At 43.9% G+C, this 17,050-nt stretch overlaps 1 protein-coding gene across 1 annotated transcript in view; it reads right to left on the bottom strand.

Annotated features, from left to right (window-relative positions):
• Window positions 1-213: 213 nt before the first annotated feature.
• Window positions 214-17,050, bottom strand: part of Itpr2 (inositol 1,4,5-trisphosphate receptor type 2) — a 404,943-nt gene continuing 388,106 nt past the window's right edge. Inside the window, exons 56-57 of the mRNA XM_085839778.1 lie at window positions 3,351-3,512; window positions 214-2,731 (exon numbers count right to left, since the gene is read on the bottom strand). Of these exons, the coding sequence (XP_085695904.1) occupies window positions 2,645-2,731; window positions 3,351-3,512 (249 nt within the window). The 3' untranslated portion in view covers window positions 214-2,644. The remainder of the gene's footprint in view (window positions 2,732-3,350; window positions 3,513-17,050) is intronic.

Here is a 17,050-nt window from a genome sequence, read left to right as displayed (position 1 = left end):
TGGGAAGCGAAGTCCTTAGTCTTCTTCATCGACTCCCACACTTAGTCCCAGGGATGGGGCCACAGCACATTACAGTTTATAATTAAACAACTTTTAGAAGTGGGAAATATGAGGATTAACACAATATCAGTTCTGATTCAAGTGAATTAGCTTCCTGAAATTATCAACAATCTACCAAAAATGGTGATCTTTTTCCACGGGGGGGGGGGGGGGGGAGGGGAGGGAGGGGGAATGGCAGATTTGTGAAACTAAGTCCTTTGTGACAAAAGGGTAGAAATGGTATCTTTGCATGTTATATCTCTAGACAGTGCAAGATCTCTGATCACAATCATTTTAATTTAGGAAATGTATTCGATTAAACTCTTGAGATGCAGAATGGAGCACACCTGGGAGCAAACCCTTCTGTAAATTAAAAATATCATTCAGCGGGAACTGTGACTTTTAACCAGTATGGATTTTAATAATCCGAATATTTAAAAAAGCCCCCCCTGGCTTAGAAATCAGGGGTGACTGTATTTTTAATATCACTACATACATCTGAGAATACCGACTGTACCCAACTTCTGCCAACTGCTCCAGCTGCATTAACAAACACGCATAACAAATATAAACTCTCACCTGACATCAAATTCCCTCATTTTTTAATATCTTTATGAATTCGGTGTCCCTGAAAGTGCCCCCCCTTTTTTTTGTTTGATGTTTTTTAACATTTTGCTTTATAATCTTTCATCTTGTACAGGGGAAGAAAAAGAAAAGTGCAGCTGAAAAAGTTTTAATTTTGACATAGTGAGGGTCTCACCAGCTGAAATGTTTTGGATATTTCCCACAGGGGAAACCACAGTGCTGAGCTGTGAGTTGCTGGGACACAGCTGGGAGGTCAGGCCACAGCAGACCGAAGCAGCGCCTACCCTTCTAATTGCCCAGTGGATTGTACTGTTGCAGCGTTCCTGGCCCTGGGCTTTAAACATGGCTGTCTTAGCCTAGTTTTGGTGATACCCTTTAAGTTTTAGCAAAGAATTAAGGGTAACTGTAGACAGGTCTCTGACAAGGGTCAAAGGTCAGTGGTACACTGCCGTCTTCTTAGCACCTTTCCACTTCAGGCTAGGAGGAGCATTGCCTGGAGCACTTGGTAACTTCGGGTGGTCCTTGTGGAGGTTGAGTCCCAGTAAATTTAGTTAGAAAAGTGTGTCTCAGTGGTTCCAAGGCTACACCTATGAAATTGGAAGGTAAGCCATTCAGGTTCCTGCCTGTACGGTGGGGTTCATATACATCCAGGGTTTAATTTATTTTTGCTTTTACTTTTTAGGAGTTAACAGCTAAAACTGTATTGAAATGCTATAAAGCTTTAAAAGTTGTAACAAGCCCTATGTGACCCTTGGTGGCTGAGCGCTTAAAGGATCTGGAGACCAGAGGGTCTCTGGTTCAGCATGTAGTGTCTTGGCTGGTGGCCCCTCGCCACAAGACCACCTCACACTTTCATTATCTGTCTGCCTCTGACACCTCGAATCATCTCCAAGAGAAATCTCTCCTTCCGGGCTATTTTTTTTTCCCCTTGACAAGTTCTGGTTGTATGACTCAACGTGAAAACAGTTTGGGGGAAGGAATTATGAGCTGCCTACATCTTGAAAAGCTGTTACTCTAATAGTCTTAAATAGGCCATTGTAATGTTGTTGTGTATTTTTATGTAGTCAATACAATTCTTAGACTTCTCTCCCACAGCTGCAGGGACTGCACTCAGGTCCTCAAGCATCACAGATATAAGCCAACCTGCTTTTAAAAGGCAAGGCCATCGGAGTGTTTGCCATCACCCCTGAGATCTCCTTTCAATGCCTGAATACTTTAGTAGCATAGGCACTCAAACATTACTTCCTGGGTCTTATGGTTAAGTTTCCCTTCTCCAGGTCTTTAACATCTTAGCACGCACGTGACTTTAAGCACACTCTTATCCAGTTCTATGAAAGCTTCTCATTGCACAGGCCCGCACAGAGTCCTGGAGACAGCCACCCTGATCCAGTTATGTTTTTCAGTGTGTGGGGTATGAACTCTGAAGCACTGAGGGGCAGTGCTCTGAGCCCACTGTGTCTCGTGCCAAGAAGAAAATGTCCAGCTAACACGTAAGGTTCAGAAGTTTAATGACACCTTTTTCTATTCTCCTTTTTTTAATCTTTTAATTTTTTTTTTTTTTCTTAGTCAGACTTAGCCAGCAGAGTGTGGCTTCCTGTCTCGATGACCTGAGTGCCACAATTCGAGCAAATTCCAACCAGCCATGACAGGCTGCGGGCTGCAGTCAGCGTGTGAGACAAATCCAAGGCCTATCGATCAAGCAGGGGGAGGTCTGCTGCTCTCCATCAGACTCTCCCACCCCTGCCAGCCCTTCAGGCTGGCTACTTCCTGCCCCACAGAGAGAGTCTGTGCCCTATGTGGTTTTTTTCTTTTTTTCTTTTTTTTTTTTCTCTAAGCTTGAATCTTCTCAAGCGTGCAAACACAGTTACAGATTGTTCTGGGAGCTAAATGGCTCAGCATCTTGGCACTTGGTTGTTTTTAGCTTTTCAACAATAGCCACTGTTCGCTCCCCTCCATCTCCATCCCTCCGTGATGAGGCAGGCATCCGATGAAAGGCTGGTCACGGCGTGCCCCCATGGTGTCAGTGCGGTGGCATGTGATGGTTCACATGGGGTGTGTTTGATCCAAGAAAGCCCAGCCTTTGCTTGTTTTTCCTTTGTTCTGTCATCTGGGGAAAGAGAGAGAGCGTGTTCAGCTGGTTTTCTTAATTCTTCCCCAGTGCTGCTGGCCACTGAGGTCTTGTTTTCTTTCCCAAGAGCCCACTGTCTGGTTCCACATATGATAACCACAAAAGAAATTATTTTGAAAACTAAATTACCATAAACAGAGGTAGTGAGAAAGAGCAACCATTGTCTGTGTGGTTAGGAAACGGATCTGTTGTGTTCTTATCACTGTTGCTGTAAGCATTTAACGGCTACCAAGGGGCCTGGTGATATTCTGTTTTATGAGTGTTAAGGTCGTTATATGATAGAGGGTTGATAGGGATGTTACAGTGGCAGCCATTAGGAACACCTGCCTTTCCAATGAGCTTGGCTATCTGAAGCCTGGCAGGATAAAATCTATCACCAAGAGCAAAGGGCTCCCTCTCTGTCTTTCCACAAAGTGAGAAATGCTTGCGGGGGTTGTGGGGGAGCCCCTGCTTGCTGAGATGCCACCACACTGCAAGGCATACTTGGGGAGGTTTCTTTCCTGGAGTCTCTGGGTCCCCTTGCTCACAGAGGTAAATGGCTCGGGCCTCCCCTATCCATCACCCCCGCTCCCCATTCCCTTCCCCTTCCCCTGCTGACCTGCTCCTTCAGCTCTGCCAGCTGCCCTGACAGCTGCTTCACCAGGCTCATAGTAGACTCCAGCTTCTCCTGCAGGTTCCGGATCTCATTTTGCTCACTGTCACCTTCGTTGCTGACAAGTGACATGGCTCGCATCCGAGGAAACCAGTCCAAATTCTTCTCCTAGGAGGAAATAAATGTGCAGGAACCAGATAGTGAGTGTGAGAGGGAGTCGGAGGTACCACAAAGAATGTTTCCAGGTATGACTGTTGGGATTTAAATCAGTGTCTCAATTAATCCCAGCAGTCTGGAAGCAGGAGGATTGCTTGGACTTCAAGGCTAGTGTGGGCTATATGGTGAATTTCAGGCCAGCCTGAGCTAGATAGGATTGTCTCAGAGGAAAAAAACAAAACAAAATCTCTCTAAGTATATATACCAAAAGGTCTCTCTCTGGCTAGAGGCAGAAAGAGGCAGGATTGGAGTCAAGGGGTTAAGACTCTGGTCCTCATGGCCTAAGAAAGACCTTGTCAACAATGACTTCCTCCAGGGTCCCAGTTGGTCCTTGATGAAGCAGGTATCCAGTAATTCTGATGGAGGATGGGCTAGGGTCTGATGGTAGCAAGAGTGGACTGAGTGTGTGTGTGTGTGTGTGTGTGTGTGTGTGTGTGTGAGAGAGAGAGAGAGAGAGAGAGAGAGAGAGAGAGAGAGAGAGAGAGAGAGAGAGAGAGGCATGAACTGCTCCTGAGCAGAGTTGGCAGAAGAAAGGTTTTCGGTTCCAGCCACCCATGCTGGGCCCCTGCTTCCATCCTCACCTAAGGTTCTTTACCAGCTTTGTGGCCTGTGGCTCCCGTGGGGAAGAAGGGAGCGGAAGGGCACGGTCTGGGGCTATTCTGTCTGTTCCCTTTGGAAGCACTGTATTACAGTGGGGTGATTTCCCCAGATGACAATAGCTGGCACCACTTCTGCTATTTTCTGGGCAGACTGGGTGTGTCCTCTGTGTGTTTCTCTCCCTTGTGGTAGGCACCCATATGTCTCAAAGTCTGCCTAACTGTCCAACACCAGAGAGCCACAGTGTATAACTTAGAAGTATTTATCAATCTTCATTTACTGCAGAGTAAACTGTAATGTGCCCCCCATCTCCAGCAGGCTAATCACCCATGTCAGAGCTGGGATCCTAAGCCTTTGCAGCACAGACCTTGTGGGTGTGCCCTGCCAGCCTGCCTGTTTTTCTGTACCTTCATCTGACACCCCTGCAGGGAGCTTCTTGCTTATAGTTCTTTCCCTCCCAGGTAAGTTGGGGAATTGGCTGAGAAAACCTCTTCCAAGTAGCTTGGAACCACAGGACCATCAGATCTGCCGGGGGAGGGGAGTCTTTACAATTTCCATCTACCAGTACTCGGGAGGCAGAGGCAGGCGGATTTCTGAGTTCGAGGCCAGCCTGGTCTACAAAGTGAGTTCCAGGACAGCCAGGGCTATACAGAGAAACCCTGTCTCAAAAAAACAAACAAAAACAAACAATTTCCATCTAGATCTTGGCATGGTGTATGTGTGTGTGGGAGAGAGAGATAGATAGATTGATTGATTCTTCATGGTTCCTTATCACCAGTAACAGGAAAAAAATGATAAAGGATTACAGAAAAAAAACAAAGAGAATTGCATTTAAACAGGGTAACTCACTAGCATTTTAAAGGAAGACCATCACTTTCTCTGAAGTTCAGAGTGACAAACTCACTCAGTCACTCCTATCACGTGTGTGTGTGTGTGTGTGTGTGTGTGTGTGCGTGCGTGCACACACATTTGTGCCTGTGTCAGACAAACTGCCCGAGTCAGTTCTCTCCTTTCCCTCTGGCCCAGGCAAATGGAGTTTGGCCTGAAATCTTCTGAAGCCAGGGGTGATGATGTTTGTGCAACTATATAAATGACTTGACTGCTGCAGACCTATATTTAAAACGGTGAAGGCAGTAGCTAACATCATCTGATTTCTGGCACAATGAAAATATCAGAATTTTCAGATTCTTAGGACAAATTCTGCAATCCCTGCAAGTGACCAGCTGAGTTGCCTTCAGGCAGTGAGCCAGCCAACATCCCAGATAGCTGCGTAAGAGATACACCCCCTTCTAGGCTTTCGAGGAGACTGGAGAGCAGAGAGGACTGCTAGAAAGCTGCCTTCGCTAAGACGCTAAAGGTGTAATAATTTCTTCATGTCAGAGTCCCAGAATTTTCCAGCTCTTTTGGGGTGAGTGTGTGAGATAAACAGATGGCTACCACTGGGTTCTTCCAGAGGAAAAACTATGTCTGAGACAGGAAATGGAAAAAACTCAGGGGATTTAAATAAAGGCTTGCTATATAACTTCTTTATGTCTGAATAAATATGCATAACAAAGCAGGGAAATGGGTAGAACTGAGACCACTAAGAGAAAGAATCCAGATTCAAGATGAGTATGGTGTGTTTTCTATCAGAGGAAGAATCTAGAGTTAAGTTTAGATTCCTAGACCACAAGAAGGTGGAAAGGAAGTTTGAGACAGGGTGGGTATTTAAGAGGGTGCACATGTGACTAGGAAGAAAGGCCGTTCGTTCACTTGGGGCACAAGTGTTGGAGAGCATCAGGTAACAGAGTCAGATGATCCTAAATCGAGGGAAAGAAAAGCCATCACTTCCAGGGCAGAGGCAGAATGTCTTCAGCAGATCACTCCTCTGCCAAAGAGATGGAGAACAGAAGATAGAGTATGTGAAACCATCCCTTCAGAAAGGCGCTACAGGGCTGGGTCAGTTATGTTCAAAGCCGCCTGCTTTGCATCTCTCTCTCAGCGGCTGCTGCTGGAGCTGCGGGGGCCATGGAACTCTCAGTCTCTGCTCTGTCTGCATTGGTCCCTTTGTTTACTCGTTCCTTTCATAACTCCCGCTTGTGATTCCTGTGCCTGTGCTAGGCACCAGGAAACAATGGTAAGTAACACCCAGCCCAACCTCTCCCTCCTCTAATCCCCAGCCAGTCACAGCTGTCAAAGGCAAGGACAAGTATGGCGGGAGGAGCCGGGGAGCAAAGATGGTCTGTCCCTGCTCTCTGGACTCCATTCTCTCTCTTTACCCCCTTTGGATTTTCTGGCTACTCTATTTGTCAGGTTTCTTCCTCTACTGGTATGTCAACTGACCATATCTGAAATGAAGGTATATGGGTAACTGTACAATGCTTAAAATTAAGAAATGCTGAGATCCTTGCTCCTTATCACTAGGCAGTGAGGCTAGACTTACATCCTCAACTGTGCCCACCCCTGCTGTACCCACACCCATGACCTTAAGGCTCACTCTCCCCTTCAAGGAGGGGCACTATACCTGCACATGTAACTCCTCCTACCCCTGCAGTAGGCATGGAAATGATGACATGCCCTGGCTTGCCTCCCCTCATTTATTCTTCAAGGGATTCAAGACTAGCATTTCCAATTCCACCAGGAACTGTTACCTGAAGAAAAGTTCTAACCCCCCTCATGCCTGAAGTTTAGCTATGAGCATCTTCTAACTCTACAGAAAGTCTTCTCTGGGTTTAGAAACCTCACTGAGCTTGAGGTGAGCCAAGACTACTACTGATACCCCAACCACTGGGCCCTTAGCCCCATACAGCAGCTGGTCAATTATCTGACAGATTGGAGTAATAGGACCCAGTGCTTCAGCCACCCACTCAACACAAAAGGCAAGGTTTCTACAAACACTACCAGATGCCTAGATCCCATTGCAAACACGAATAAACAAACAGTAAGTCTCTACCAAAAATTAGTCCTCCGTGTGTAATGTCCCCTGAGAAGACAACTTAGATGACACACATGATAATGGTTCAAGTAGAAATAATGAAAGATGATCAAAGAATTCAGAGAGGAGACGAAACCAGATTGAAAGATTGCAAAAACAAAACAAAAAGAAAAAAGAAAACAAAAACACACTTGGATAACATAACAAACAATTCAAGACATGAAAACAGAATCCAATAAAGAGATAGAATCTCTTAAGAAAAGCCAAAATGAAATGGCCCTTGAATGCAAAATTCATGAATCCAAAATTCTTGAAGTCTAACAAAAAATTTAGAGGAAAGTTTATCAAGATATTGGACCAGATGGAAGAGAGAATTATCAACTCTGCAAGACAAAATAGAGGAATTAGATCACTCAGACAAAGAAAATGCAAACCCCCACAAACTCCAAGAACAGAGCACATAGGAACTCAACTCTATAAAACTCAAACCTTCAAAATAAATAAGTGTAGAAGGAAAAGAGACCCAGGTCAAAGGAACAGAAAATATTTTCAGCAAAAGTATAAAATAAAAATTCCCCAATTTAAGAAGAGATGCCTATCAAGGTCCAAGAGGCATACAGAACACCAAATAGACAGGACCAGAATAGAAATTCTCTACATCACATAACAGTCAAAAGGAAGAGGTTGAAAGTGACAAGAAAAACAACAACAACAACAACAAAAAAAACAAGTCTCATACAAAAAGCAGGACCACCAGAGTAACAGTTCATTTTCCAGTGGAGACTATGAAAGTCTGACAGGACTGGACCCATGTTCTACAAGTTACGAAAGACCACACAGATGCCAGCGCAGACTTCTATACCCAGTGAAACTATCAGATTTAATGTATGACTACTAATCCACCCTGTAGAAGATAGAAAGAATACTCAGGTTTGAATAACAGGATCAACCTGCACAGAAAGGCACAAAGCAGTTCCAGAACACTGAATCAAAAGAGGTCTGAAAGAATATCATATAATCAACAAAATGACAGAAATTCATATACACTGTTCAAGAATAGCTCTTACTATTAAATGATAACAATAAAATAAATTTGGTCTTAACTCCCCAATAAATAGAAACAGACTAACAGACTGTATCAGAAACAGGATCCATCTTTTTGCTGTCTTCTGCGTCAGTGACAGAGTAAGTAAATGAAACCCAGAATCATGCAGGTGTAGCTAGTCTAATATTTGGCAGAATAGACTTCAAAACTAATCACAAGAGATACATGGGATTCTTTATTCTTATTACAGGAAAACCCCAACAGAGGATATTTCACTCCTAAACATATATGCACTAAACATCAGAGCAGCCAATTTCATAAAAGAAATACCATTAAACTTAAAAACACAGATTAATCCCAGGACAGTGTCAATAGGTGATTCCAATACTCCACTCTCACAAACACATAGTCATTTGGAAAAAGGAGGAAGCTGTAAAGTTCAATCACATCAAATAATCCTAGCAGACATCTTCAGAGCATCCCATCTAAAAACTAAAGTACACACATTCTTCTCTGTAACCCAAGGGATTTTTACAAGTAGATTACAATGCAAGTCGCAGCAAATATAGGAAAATTGAAATTACATCCTGAATTTTATCTGATCGCTATGGATATCAACAACAATAGAAAAGACAGAAATTTATGAAAGCTGAACAACATACTTTTTGAATAAAAATTTGGTAAAGAAATCAAGAAGGAAATTTAAAAATTCTTAGAACTGAATAAATATGAGGACCCAGCATAGCAAAACCTCTAGGACACGATGAAAGCCACCACAGGAGGAAAGTTTACAGCATGATGTGCTTATATCAAAAAGTTAGAGATAGCAATTAAAAACAAAGTGGTACACCCAAAGGCCTTGGAAACATGGGAGTAAGTAAACAACAAGAAAGAATAGATCAGAAGAGACACTCAAAACCACAGTTGAAGTTAATGACAGAATGAAAGTAAATACAAAGATTCAATGAAACAGCTATTTGAAGAGAATGATAAACCTTTAGTCAAAGTAACCAAAAGAATTAGAGGATCCAATTTATTTAGAGAAGAAAAGGGAGCCACCATAACATACACTGAAAAACTTCAGAGATTTATTCAAATATACTTTAAAAATTGATATTCCACCAAACTGGAAAATGTAAAAGAAATGGATGAACTTCTAGATATATCTGAGCTACCAAAATCAAACAAATATGAATTAAATGATTTAAGTATACCTGTCACATGCAATGAGATGTCAGTAATTGAAAATCTCCCAACTAAAAAGCCCAGGCCAGATGGAGTCACTATAGAAGTCTACTAGACTGTCAAAGACATGAAAATTCTCAATAAAATACTTTCAAAACTAATTTGAGAACATATCAGAAAGACTGTCCACCATGATCAAGTCAGTTTCATCCCAGAGATGCAGGGATGGTTCAAGAAACTTAATCTACCACACAAATAGCAACCACATGGTCATCTCTCTAGCTGTAGAAAAGGTCTTTGACAAAAATCCAACATCCATTCACAATAAAAGTGCTGGAGAGATGAGGGATAGAGGGTACAAGACCAATACAATAAAGGTAGCATACAGGAGTCCTCAGAAAACATCTTCCTAAACAGGGAAAAACTGCAAGTAGTTCCACTAGAACCAGGGACACAGTGGTAATCCCGTTGCCTACTCCCATTTAAGTAGGCAAGTCTTGACATCTTAGCTCGAGTAGTAAGACAAGTGAAGGTAAAGTGGATACAAATAAGAAAGGAAGAAGTCAACGTATCCTTATTTGTAGATGATACAATTCTATTATGTAAAACTTTCCAAAGATTCCTCCAGATGACTACTACACCTGATAAATAATTCAACAAATTAACAAATCAGTTAAAAAAAAAAAAGGATTGGCCTTCATACAAACAACAAACATACAGGGAAAGAAAGGAGTACCTTTCACGATAGCCTCAAGAAAAGTAAAATATCTAGAGTAAGTATAACGAAGACAGGAAAGATTTGTACAACAACAACAACAACAAAAACTCTTTTAAAAGATTGAAAAAAATAAATTGAACAAGAAACCAGAAACCAGAAAGTGGCAAAACCTCCCATGTGTATACATTGTTACAATGAATATTGTGAGCATGACTATCCTTACCAAAGCAGGTGGTACTGGCACAAAGACAGACTTGTCAGTCAAAGGAACAGAATTGAGCACTCACGTATAAACCCACACCCCTACATCCATTCAGCTTTTGACAAAGAAGTCAACAAATACCTGTTGGAGAGAAGACAGCATCTTGAACAAGTGTTGCTTGTCAAACTGGATGACCACAGAGGAGGAATCAAATCTGACCTGTGTCTTTCATCCTGTATAAAACTCTACTCTAAATCCATGAAGGATGTAATACAAGACCAGAGACCTGAACTCTACTCTAAATCCATGAAGGATGTTAATACAAGACCAGAGACCCGAACTCTGACAGGAGCAAGGGGGCCTAAGCTTGACTCACTGATATAAGAACAGACTTTTTGAGCAGCATCTTGATAGTAAAAGGCTTTAATACCAATAATTAATAAATGGGACCTCAAAAAACAAAAGTTTCTGAACAGCAAAGGGTACTATCGCTCAACTGAAGAGGCAGTAAGCAGACTGGACATTTTTTATTTATGAGTTATATCTTTGAAGGAGTGGTACTAGCTAGAATATATAAGTAACTCAAAATTAAACATTCAAGAAAACCTAAACAGCACAAAACTAAACAGACTTCAGGGGGAAAAAATATATGTTCAACATACATAGCCATCAAGGAAATGCAAATTAAAACTGCTCAGAGGTTTCATTTAAGCCCAGTTAGAATGGTTACAGTCAAGAAACAAATGGTGAAAAATGGCGGTGTGGACACTGGGCCTGGGGACACTCATTCTTTGCTGGAGGAGTGTGAACTGGAGGGGGGGTGAACTGGTACAGCCACTAAGGAAATATGTGTAGAGGTTCCTCAAAAGGCTGACAATAGACCTATCATATGCTCCACATATACTGGTCTTGGGCAAAGGACTCCATATCTTGGGATATCCATAAAAATTCGCAAAGAACCAATAAATTTTTAAGAGAAAAATAAAATAAAATTTAAAAAGGGCTTTTAAAAATCAATACAGAAAGGGTTCTTGTGTTCTATTTTCTGTTGAAAGCAGTCTGTGACAAAACTCTGTGTGTGTGTGTGTGTGTGTGTGTCTGCATTTTTCAGAAGGAAGTTTCCTGTTCTTTGGGGGAGGGGAAAGTGAAGTGGCTACCTTACCCTAAGACAGAAGCACAGGCCTAATGCGTCCATCAGGGTTCACCTGCACAGCTTCCTCACCCCGTGCTTTGCTCCTGGCTAACACAGTGGTCTGATTTCACTTTACGTGGCATATCTTGTGGTCATGCACGTGGTTATCAGATTCCCAGGCTGATGCTGGTTAGTCAATATGAGATCATTTCCTCATTTCACCAGAACTGAGTACATGTGACCACAGGGTAGCCGAGAGCCAGGGAAGAAGATTAGCTGCCGGACTTCTAGGCTGCAGGGTTGATCCTTCCTAATAACTCAGGGAAGGGCAGGTCTTCTAGAGGCTTCTAAAATGCAAGACTTAGATGAATTTGTCGTTCCTGACACGTTCACTTAGGACCCATAATCCTCTTGCCGGGGATAATTTTTTATAATAGTGTGTTTGTCTAGGAGACTGCAGGAGCAATGGACAGAAGTCACAAGAATCTTTCAGAGTCCTTTTAATAGCAGGTCAGCTTGACCCATTGATGTCTACAGCTGTTCAGTCAGAGACTGTTAGCGTCACTTAGAGACCCTGTGTGGTGTTCACATTTAGTGTTTTCAAGTGATGCTTCATTCCTGGAGCAGAGATAGTACTGTGCAATGGAAGGGCACCAATCAGAGAGAGAGGACACCTGGGCTTTGACTTCCTCATAACTGAAAGCATTTACTGTATGGGGCAGATGGGTGTCCCACTGTCTAAGGCTCAGTTTGCTTCTCGGTGAAACAAGAATGCCCCTCTAGGCGTGTCCATACCTTTTCCTGCCCTGTGTTTCGTGAGCTGTGAATGCAAGATAAAGCTTTAAAATTCAAGTTTCTGCAAATAGACTTGAGCCCATCAAAGCTTAAACACACAGAGTTAAGACTGGAAGCAGCCCTGAGTCACAGAGCCCAAGCTAGCATGTGTGTAAGTTTTTGCTATGTCAGAATGAGATTAAGAAGTAATGAGACTGGTTTGGTCCAACCAAACATCACCTGTATATATGTAAGCTGGAGGGAAATGAAATTCTGACCTTCTGTAACATGGCAACAGATCCCGCCTTGCCTTCCGAGTGCCTGGCATTTGGTCCTGTTGTGGCCGATACCCACAATTCCACAGAACAAGGGTCGCTATGATCTTACTCCATGGCCTGCAACATGAAGCAAGTTTACTTACTTGCCCAAGGCCACAGAACGGTGAGTGGCTGAGTCAGGCTTTGGTTCTTTGGAGTCCCTCTGCCTTTCCTGAACTGCTCTCCGTGTCTGATGGAGACACTGGCACTTGACTGCTACAGAAGCTGAGGTACAAGGATTGCAGGTTCAAGGCCTGGCCCAGCTACAGAGTGAGCTCAGCCCAGAAACTTGGTGAAACTAAACAGAAACAGAAGAAGGCTGAAGGTGGCTCAGCTTCTGGGTGCTTCAGGCCTCAGCTCCAGAAAGCCCAGCTTCTAAACTCAGTGGGAAAACCAAACAATACAGGGACGATTGCAACTGGGATCTCTCGGGTTACTTTTGCAGGGTATGCTAAAGGTTCGTTCACTGAAGATCAGGAGCACATGTCCTGTCAGTATTGCATCACAGATCCACATATAGGTGAGGAAGGAAAATGCCGGAAGTGTAGTGGAGTTTGGCAGAGGGGTTTCAAATATCACTATTGAGGCAACACACAGAATAGAATGCACTCGGTTCTGCAGCCGAGTACCAACTAACCATCTGATACCCCCTCGCCCAGCCTCCATTTGCTAAGGCTGTGTGCTGCGGGGCTCTCATGATACCATTTTCATGCTGGCCATCCTAAACTGATCTCTGTGCTTCTTACTAGATTTTCCACCATAAAATTCAATTGCAAAGCCTCCGGGTACAAAGAGGAAAGTACCACAGTCGCCATGAGTGACGTGACTGACGGACACATGAGTGACGTGACCAACGGACGCATGAGTGACCGATGGACACATGAGTGAAGTGATCGACAGAAGCATGAGTGAAGTGACCGACAGACGCATGAATCCTATACCACATGGTTTGAGCAGTAAACCCAGCACCCTTGGGTGACAACTGGCAGCTGTCGTGAGATGAGAAGTGAGGCCACTCCTTGGAGCATAAAGGGGGAAACTTCAAAGGATGAAGCCACACCGTGGACTTGGCTGAGCACAAGTGAGAGAGAAAGGAGATTGTGTGCACCTTTCTGGAAGCAGGAGGCTGTCTTGGAATAATGACCTCAAGCTGAGTGTAACTTTAATATGCCTAATCACAGAGAGATCAGGCATTGGAGGGCAGGAATTGTAGCCTTTCTCCACAGCGCAGTTTCATGTGTGTGCAACAGGGAGGCTGCCACTCATTAGCCCATAGGCTTGGCAGGTCTGATTTGGGTGCAGTTGGGTGAATAAGCTTTCCATGTTTAAGCTAAGACCACTTGAGTTTCATATACTTGACACGCCTTTATGGTTTTCTTTAAGAATCTCACTGATTAATTGATTTTATGATTAATTGATTACCTACTCAGTAGGATACTCTGAAAGTCAAAACAAAGCCAGAGCATTTTCTATATCTAAAGCTTGCTTCTGACATAGACTGGAGCTAGACAGATGCAATCTTATAATGCTTTGTTTTTATTGGCTGTCTGACACAGGCACTCAGTCTTGGTAGGAACACAGAGCCTACCTGGGAGGTTTAACATGTTGATCAACTCTTTATCTCCTTCCAATTGAAGTCTAGCCTATTGCCTCTTCAGTAAGACTGCATCATTTTCAGGGTTGATAGTATGTATATACACCTTACAGTTGCCACAGGGGCATGGTCACTTTCTAAACATGTCTCCATCATTTTCCTTTAGTTGATCCACGTTTCCCTCCCATCCTAGCTCCCCTTCCAGGTCTACCTTCTGAAGCTAGGTACCATCCTTCAACAAACAATTTGATGGGTCTTTTTTTTCTGGTTCCTATGATGACATCCACACATCTTTACCATTTCCTAGGTGACAGAGGTGAGTTTGCTCTCAGGAGCCCCAAGATTACATCTGGTTTTGTCCTAATGAGCTGACTCAAGGTGGGTTCTTGGGTGACAAAGCACACATGATCCCAGAGGCAGGATTTCCAGACAACCCAACCTCTGGGCTAATGACCGAGTTCAATCCTATGGCCAGTGATCCAATCAGGTCTAAGCACAAACACTCTGGTAAAACTGTGCTGGGTGATGAAGGGCAAGATGCAGAGAGGGTTGGATGCTCTGTGCTTCCTCAGACTGCACCCATGTGCACTTCTACCTGGCTGCCCTCCTTATTTGGATCCAGTCAATAGTCAGAATAGTAGCTTTTACGTTCTTTGAGTAGTTATAGCAAATTACTAAACTTGACCAAATGGAGGCAGCCCCAAAATTTAGAGTCATTTGGAATGTAGGTAGCCTGGGGACCCTTAAAGAATAGCTCAAGTTGGATGTCTTACTGGGGGTCCTCTCCCATGACTTGTGGGGTTTGTGTCACCTAGAGGTGGCTGTACCCATAGTGAACCACGATTCACAAGCCGGGGTAGAAACTGGCCAGCTGGCATTTGAGTAGTCACTAGTTCACCAGCTCTGTCTGTGCCAGCTCTTATACGAGCATGAAGGAAAGAACATTTGTGGGAGAGAGGGTAAGATGTGATGGCAGGTGATTCTGGTCACCGAGTTACCTGGACACTTCCTTGGCTTGTGTTTGCTGGTCTGAGACCCACAGAGCTAATAAATGGCCATGTTGCAGACAGCCACAGAGGATGGGACACACGCAGCTGTAGCTACTGTACATGATCCCAGACATGGTCCCACAAGGTCTCCCTTATGCAATGCTCCCTGGACAGGTGCTTCTTATTTTATTTGTTCTCTTCTTGAATCCTGAACAGGGACAAGGGTTGTGGGCTCACTGTGGTCTCTTGCATCCTCACCTACTCTGCCTGACAAGTGAAGACCAATTGGAATCCATCCACCAGCCTGCCAGAGCTTTGAGAAGTAAACCAGTTATCTATGTGTGCTTGCCCATGTCCTTGTCAGGACTCAATTTTCAGTATTATACACATTGATGATGCTGGTATTCCTCTAAAACTAAAGCACAGCAGGTGCTCACACAGGCGCGTGCAAGTACACACACACACACACACACACACACACACACACACATGGCAAGGCAGACAGATTGTGTGTATCTTTATCTTTCTCATTTCTTTCTGAAGAGAGATGGGGGAGGCAGATGACCAGCCTGCTCAGCCCTTGCCTTTCTCCCATTCCAGTCACTACCTGCCCCACATGAACAGTGACCAAGGTAAAAATCACAGCCCCTGGATGGAGGACTCTCTGGTTGCAGAGCTAAGAAAGCTGGCAATGGCTGGAGATGCAGTCTGTGACTCCCACTTTCACCCCTCAAGAAGTGTTTGATAGTTCTGACGGTAGGTAAGTAACACCCAGCCTGCATGCTTCCAATGGATTTAAGAACACGCTGGGAGAAGATGGTGTGGGGGGAGTGGGGGAAGAAAGCTTGTGTTCACACTCTGCTTCTAGGGGGTGGGAGGAGGAGTGGGCAGAGTTGGCACAGGCAGTCTAGGTGTGTCATGTGTCACCATATGGTTACGGCAAAGTACGCAGAGAGTGGGAGGTATGCTCTGTCACCACCTCATGGGGTTATGACGTTCCCCAAATTAACACATTTTCAGAGACATGAACAAGGAGTCACGATGACATGCCCTTTGCAATTTCCCTGTGCCACTTGCAACTTGGGACTTTCAGAGGGTTCCCCATCTACCAGGCTCCACCCTCTGCTAGCTAATTCAGGATGAGACCAGTCATTTCTTCTGTGTCCCCTAAATAGTTTTGTTTTGTTAATAAAAAACAGTTTTGAAAACAAATTCCTCGTTGCCACACTTTCAAAATCTACTCTTGAGAAAGCCACCACGGGGTTCAAGGATGCTATTTATGTCCCCATTCTTCATAAGGGTTTTCTGATTAAGCTTTGTAAGGAAAGAGGGTTTTCTGAACAGTCAGCAGGCCTGACCGATTCACATATTGGGACCATTGCTTTAGAAGGAGTGCTGAGGATTTGTCCTGGGGCACACATAGTGGGGGATCCCCTGTGCTTCCTCCTTCACTGGTCAGGACACCCAAAGAGTTCTCAAAGAGCTACTTGCAATCACCAAGTAAAATGGGTCTGAGCTCTGAGGGGATTCTAGTCACACAAGGAAGAGTGCCAAAGCTCAGAGCCATCTCTTGAAGCCATGTATGGCTCTGCCACTACATCACACTTGGAAATTAGATTCTCGGAGATGCCTTCACTTTGGCCCAGTTTGTGGCTTCTGTAGGAAGACTGTAAATGCATAGCTACTTCTGAGCTGACAGGGCTCTTGAGTGGCCTCACAAATAGGATTTATTAGAATTTAAAATTTGTCATCAGAATGGAAAAGGGATTGTGTCACCAGTGTTTGCAGCCAAGACTTCCCAGGCCCTGTGCAACTCACTTTTTTCTTCTGCTCCCCAGTCAGAGTGCCTTACTGGGCAGGCAAGGGCACTTCTCTGGCTCCGTTTTACTGGAATTGGCCTCGTCTTTGTGTGATCACCATCAATATTTTATAAAAGACATTGTAGTTAGTGCTTCAAAAGTTAATATTTTGCAGGCCTGGAGAGATGGCTCAGCAGTTAAGAGCATTTGCTGATCTTCCAGGA

This window comes from Mus caroli, unplaced genomic scaffold, assembly GCF_978045245.1.
Source record: "Mus caroli unplaced genomic scaffold, Mus_caroli_1 scaffold_7, whole genome shotgun sequence".
Lineage (NCBI taxonomy): Eukaryota > Metazoa > Chordata > Mammalia > Rodentia > Muridae > Mus > Mus caroli.
Note: the sequence above shows the minus strand (reverse complement) of the source record. Positions and strands in the feature narration are given on the sequence as shown.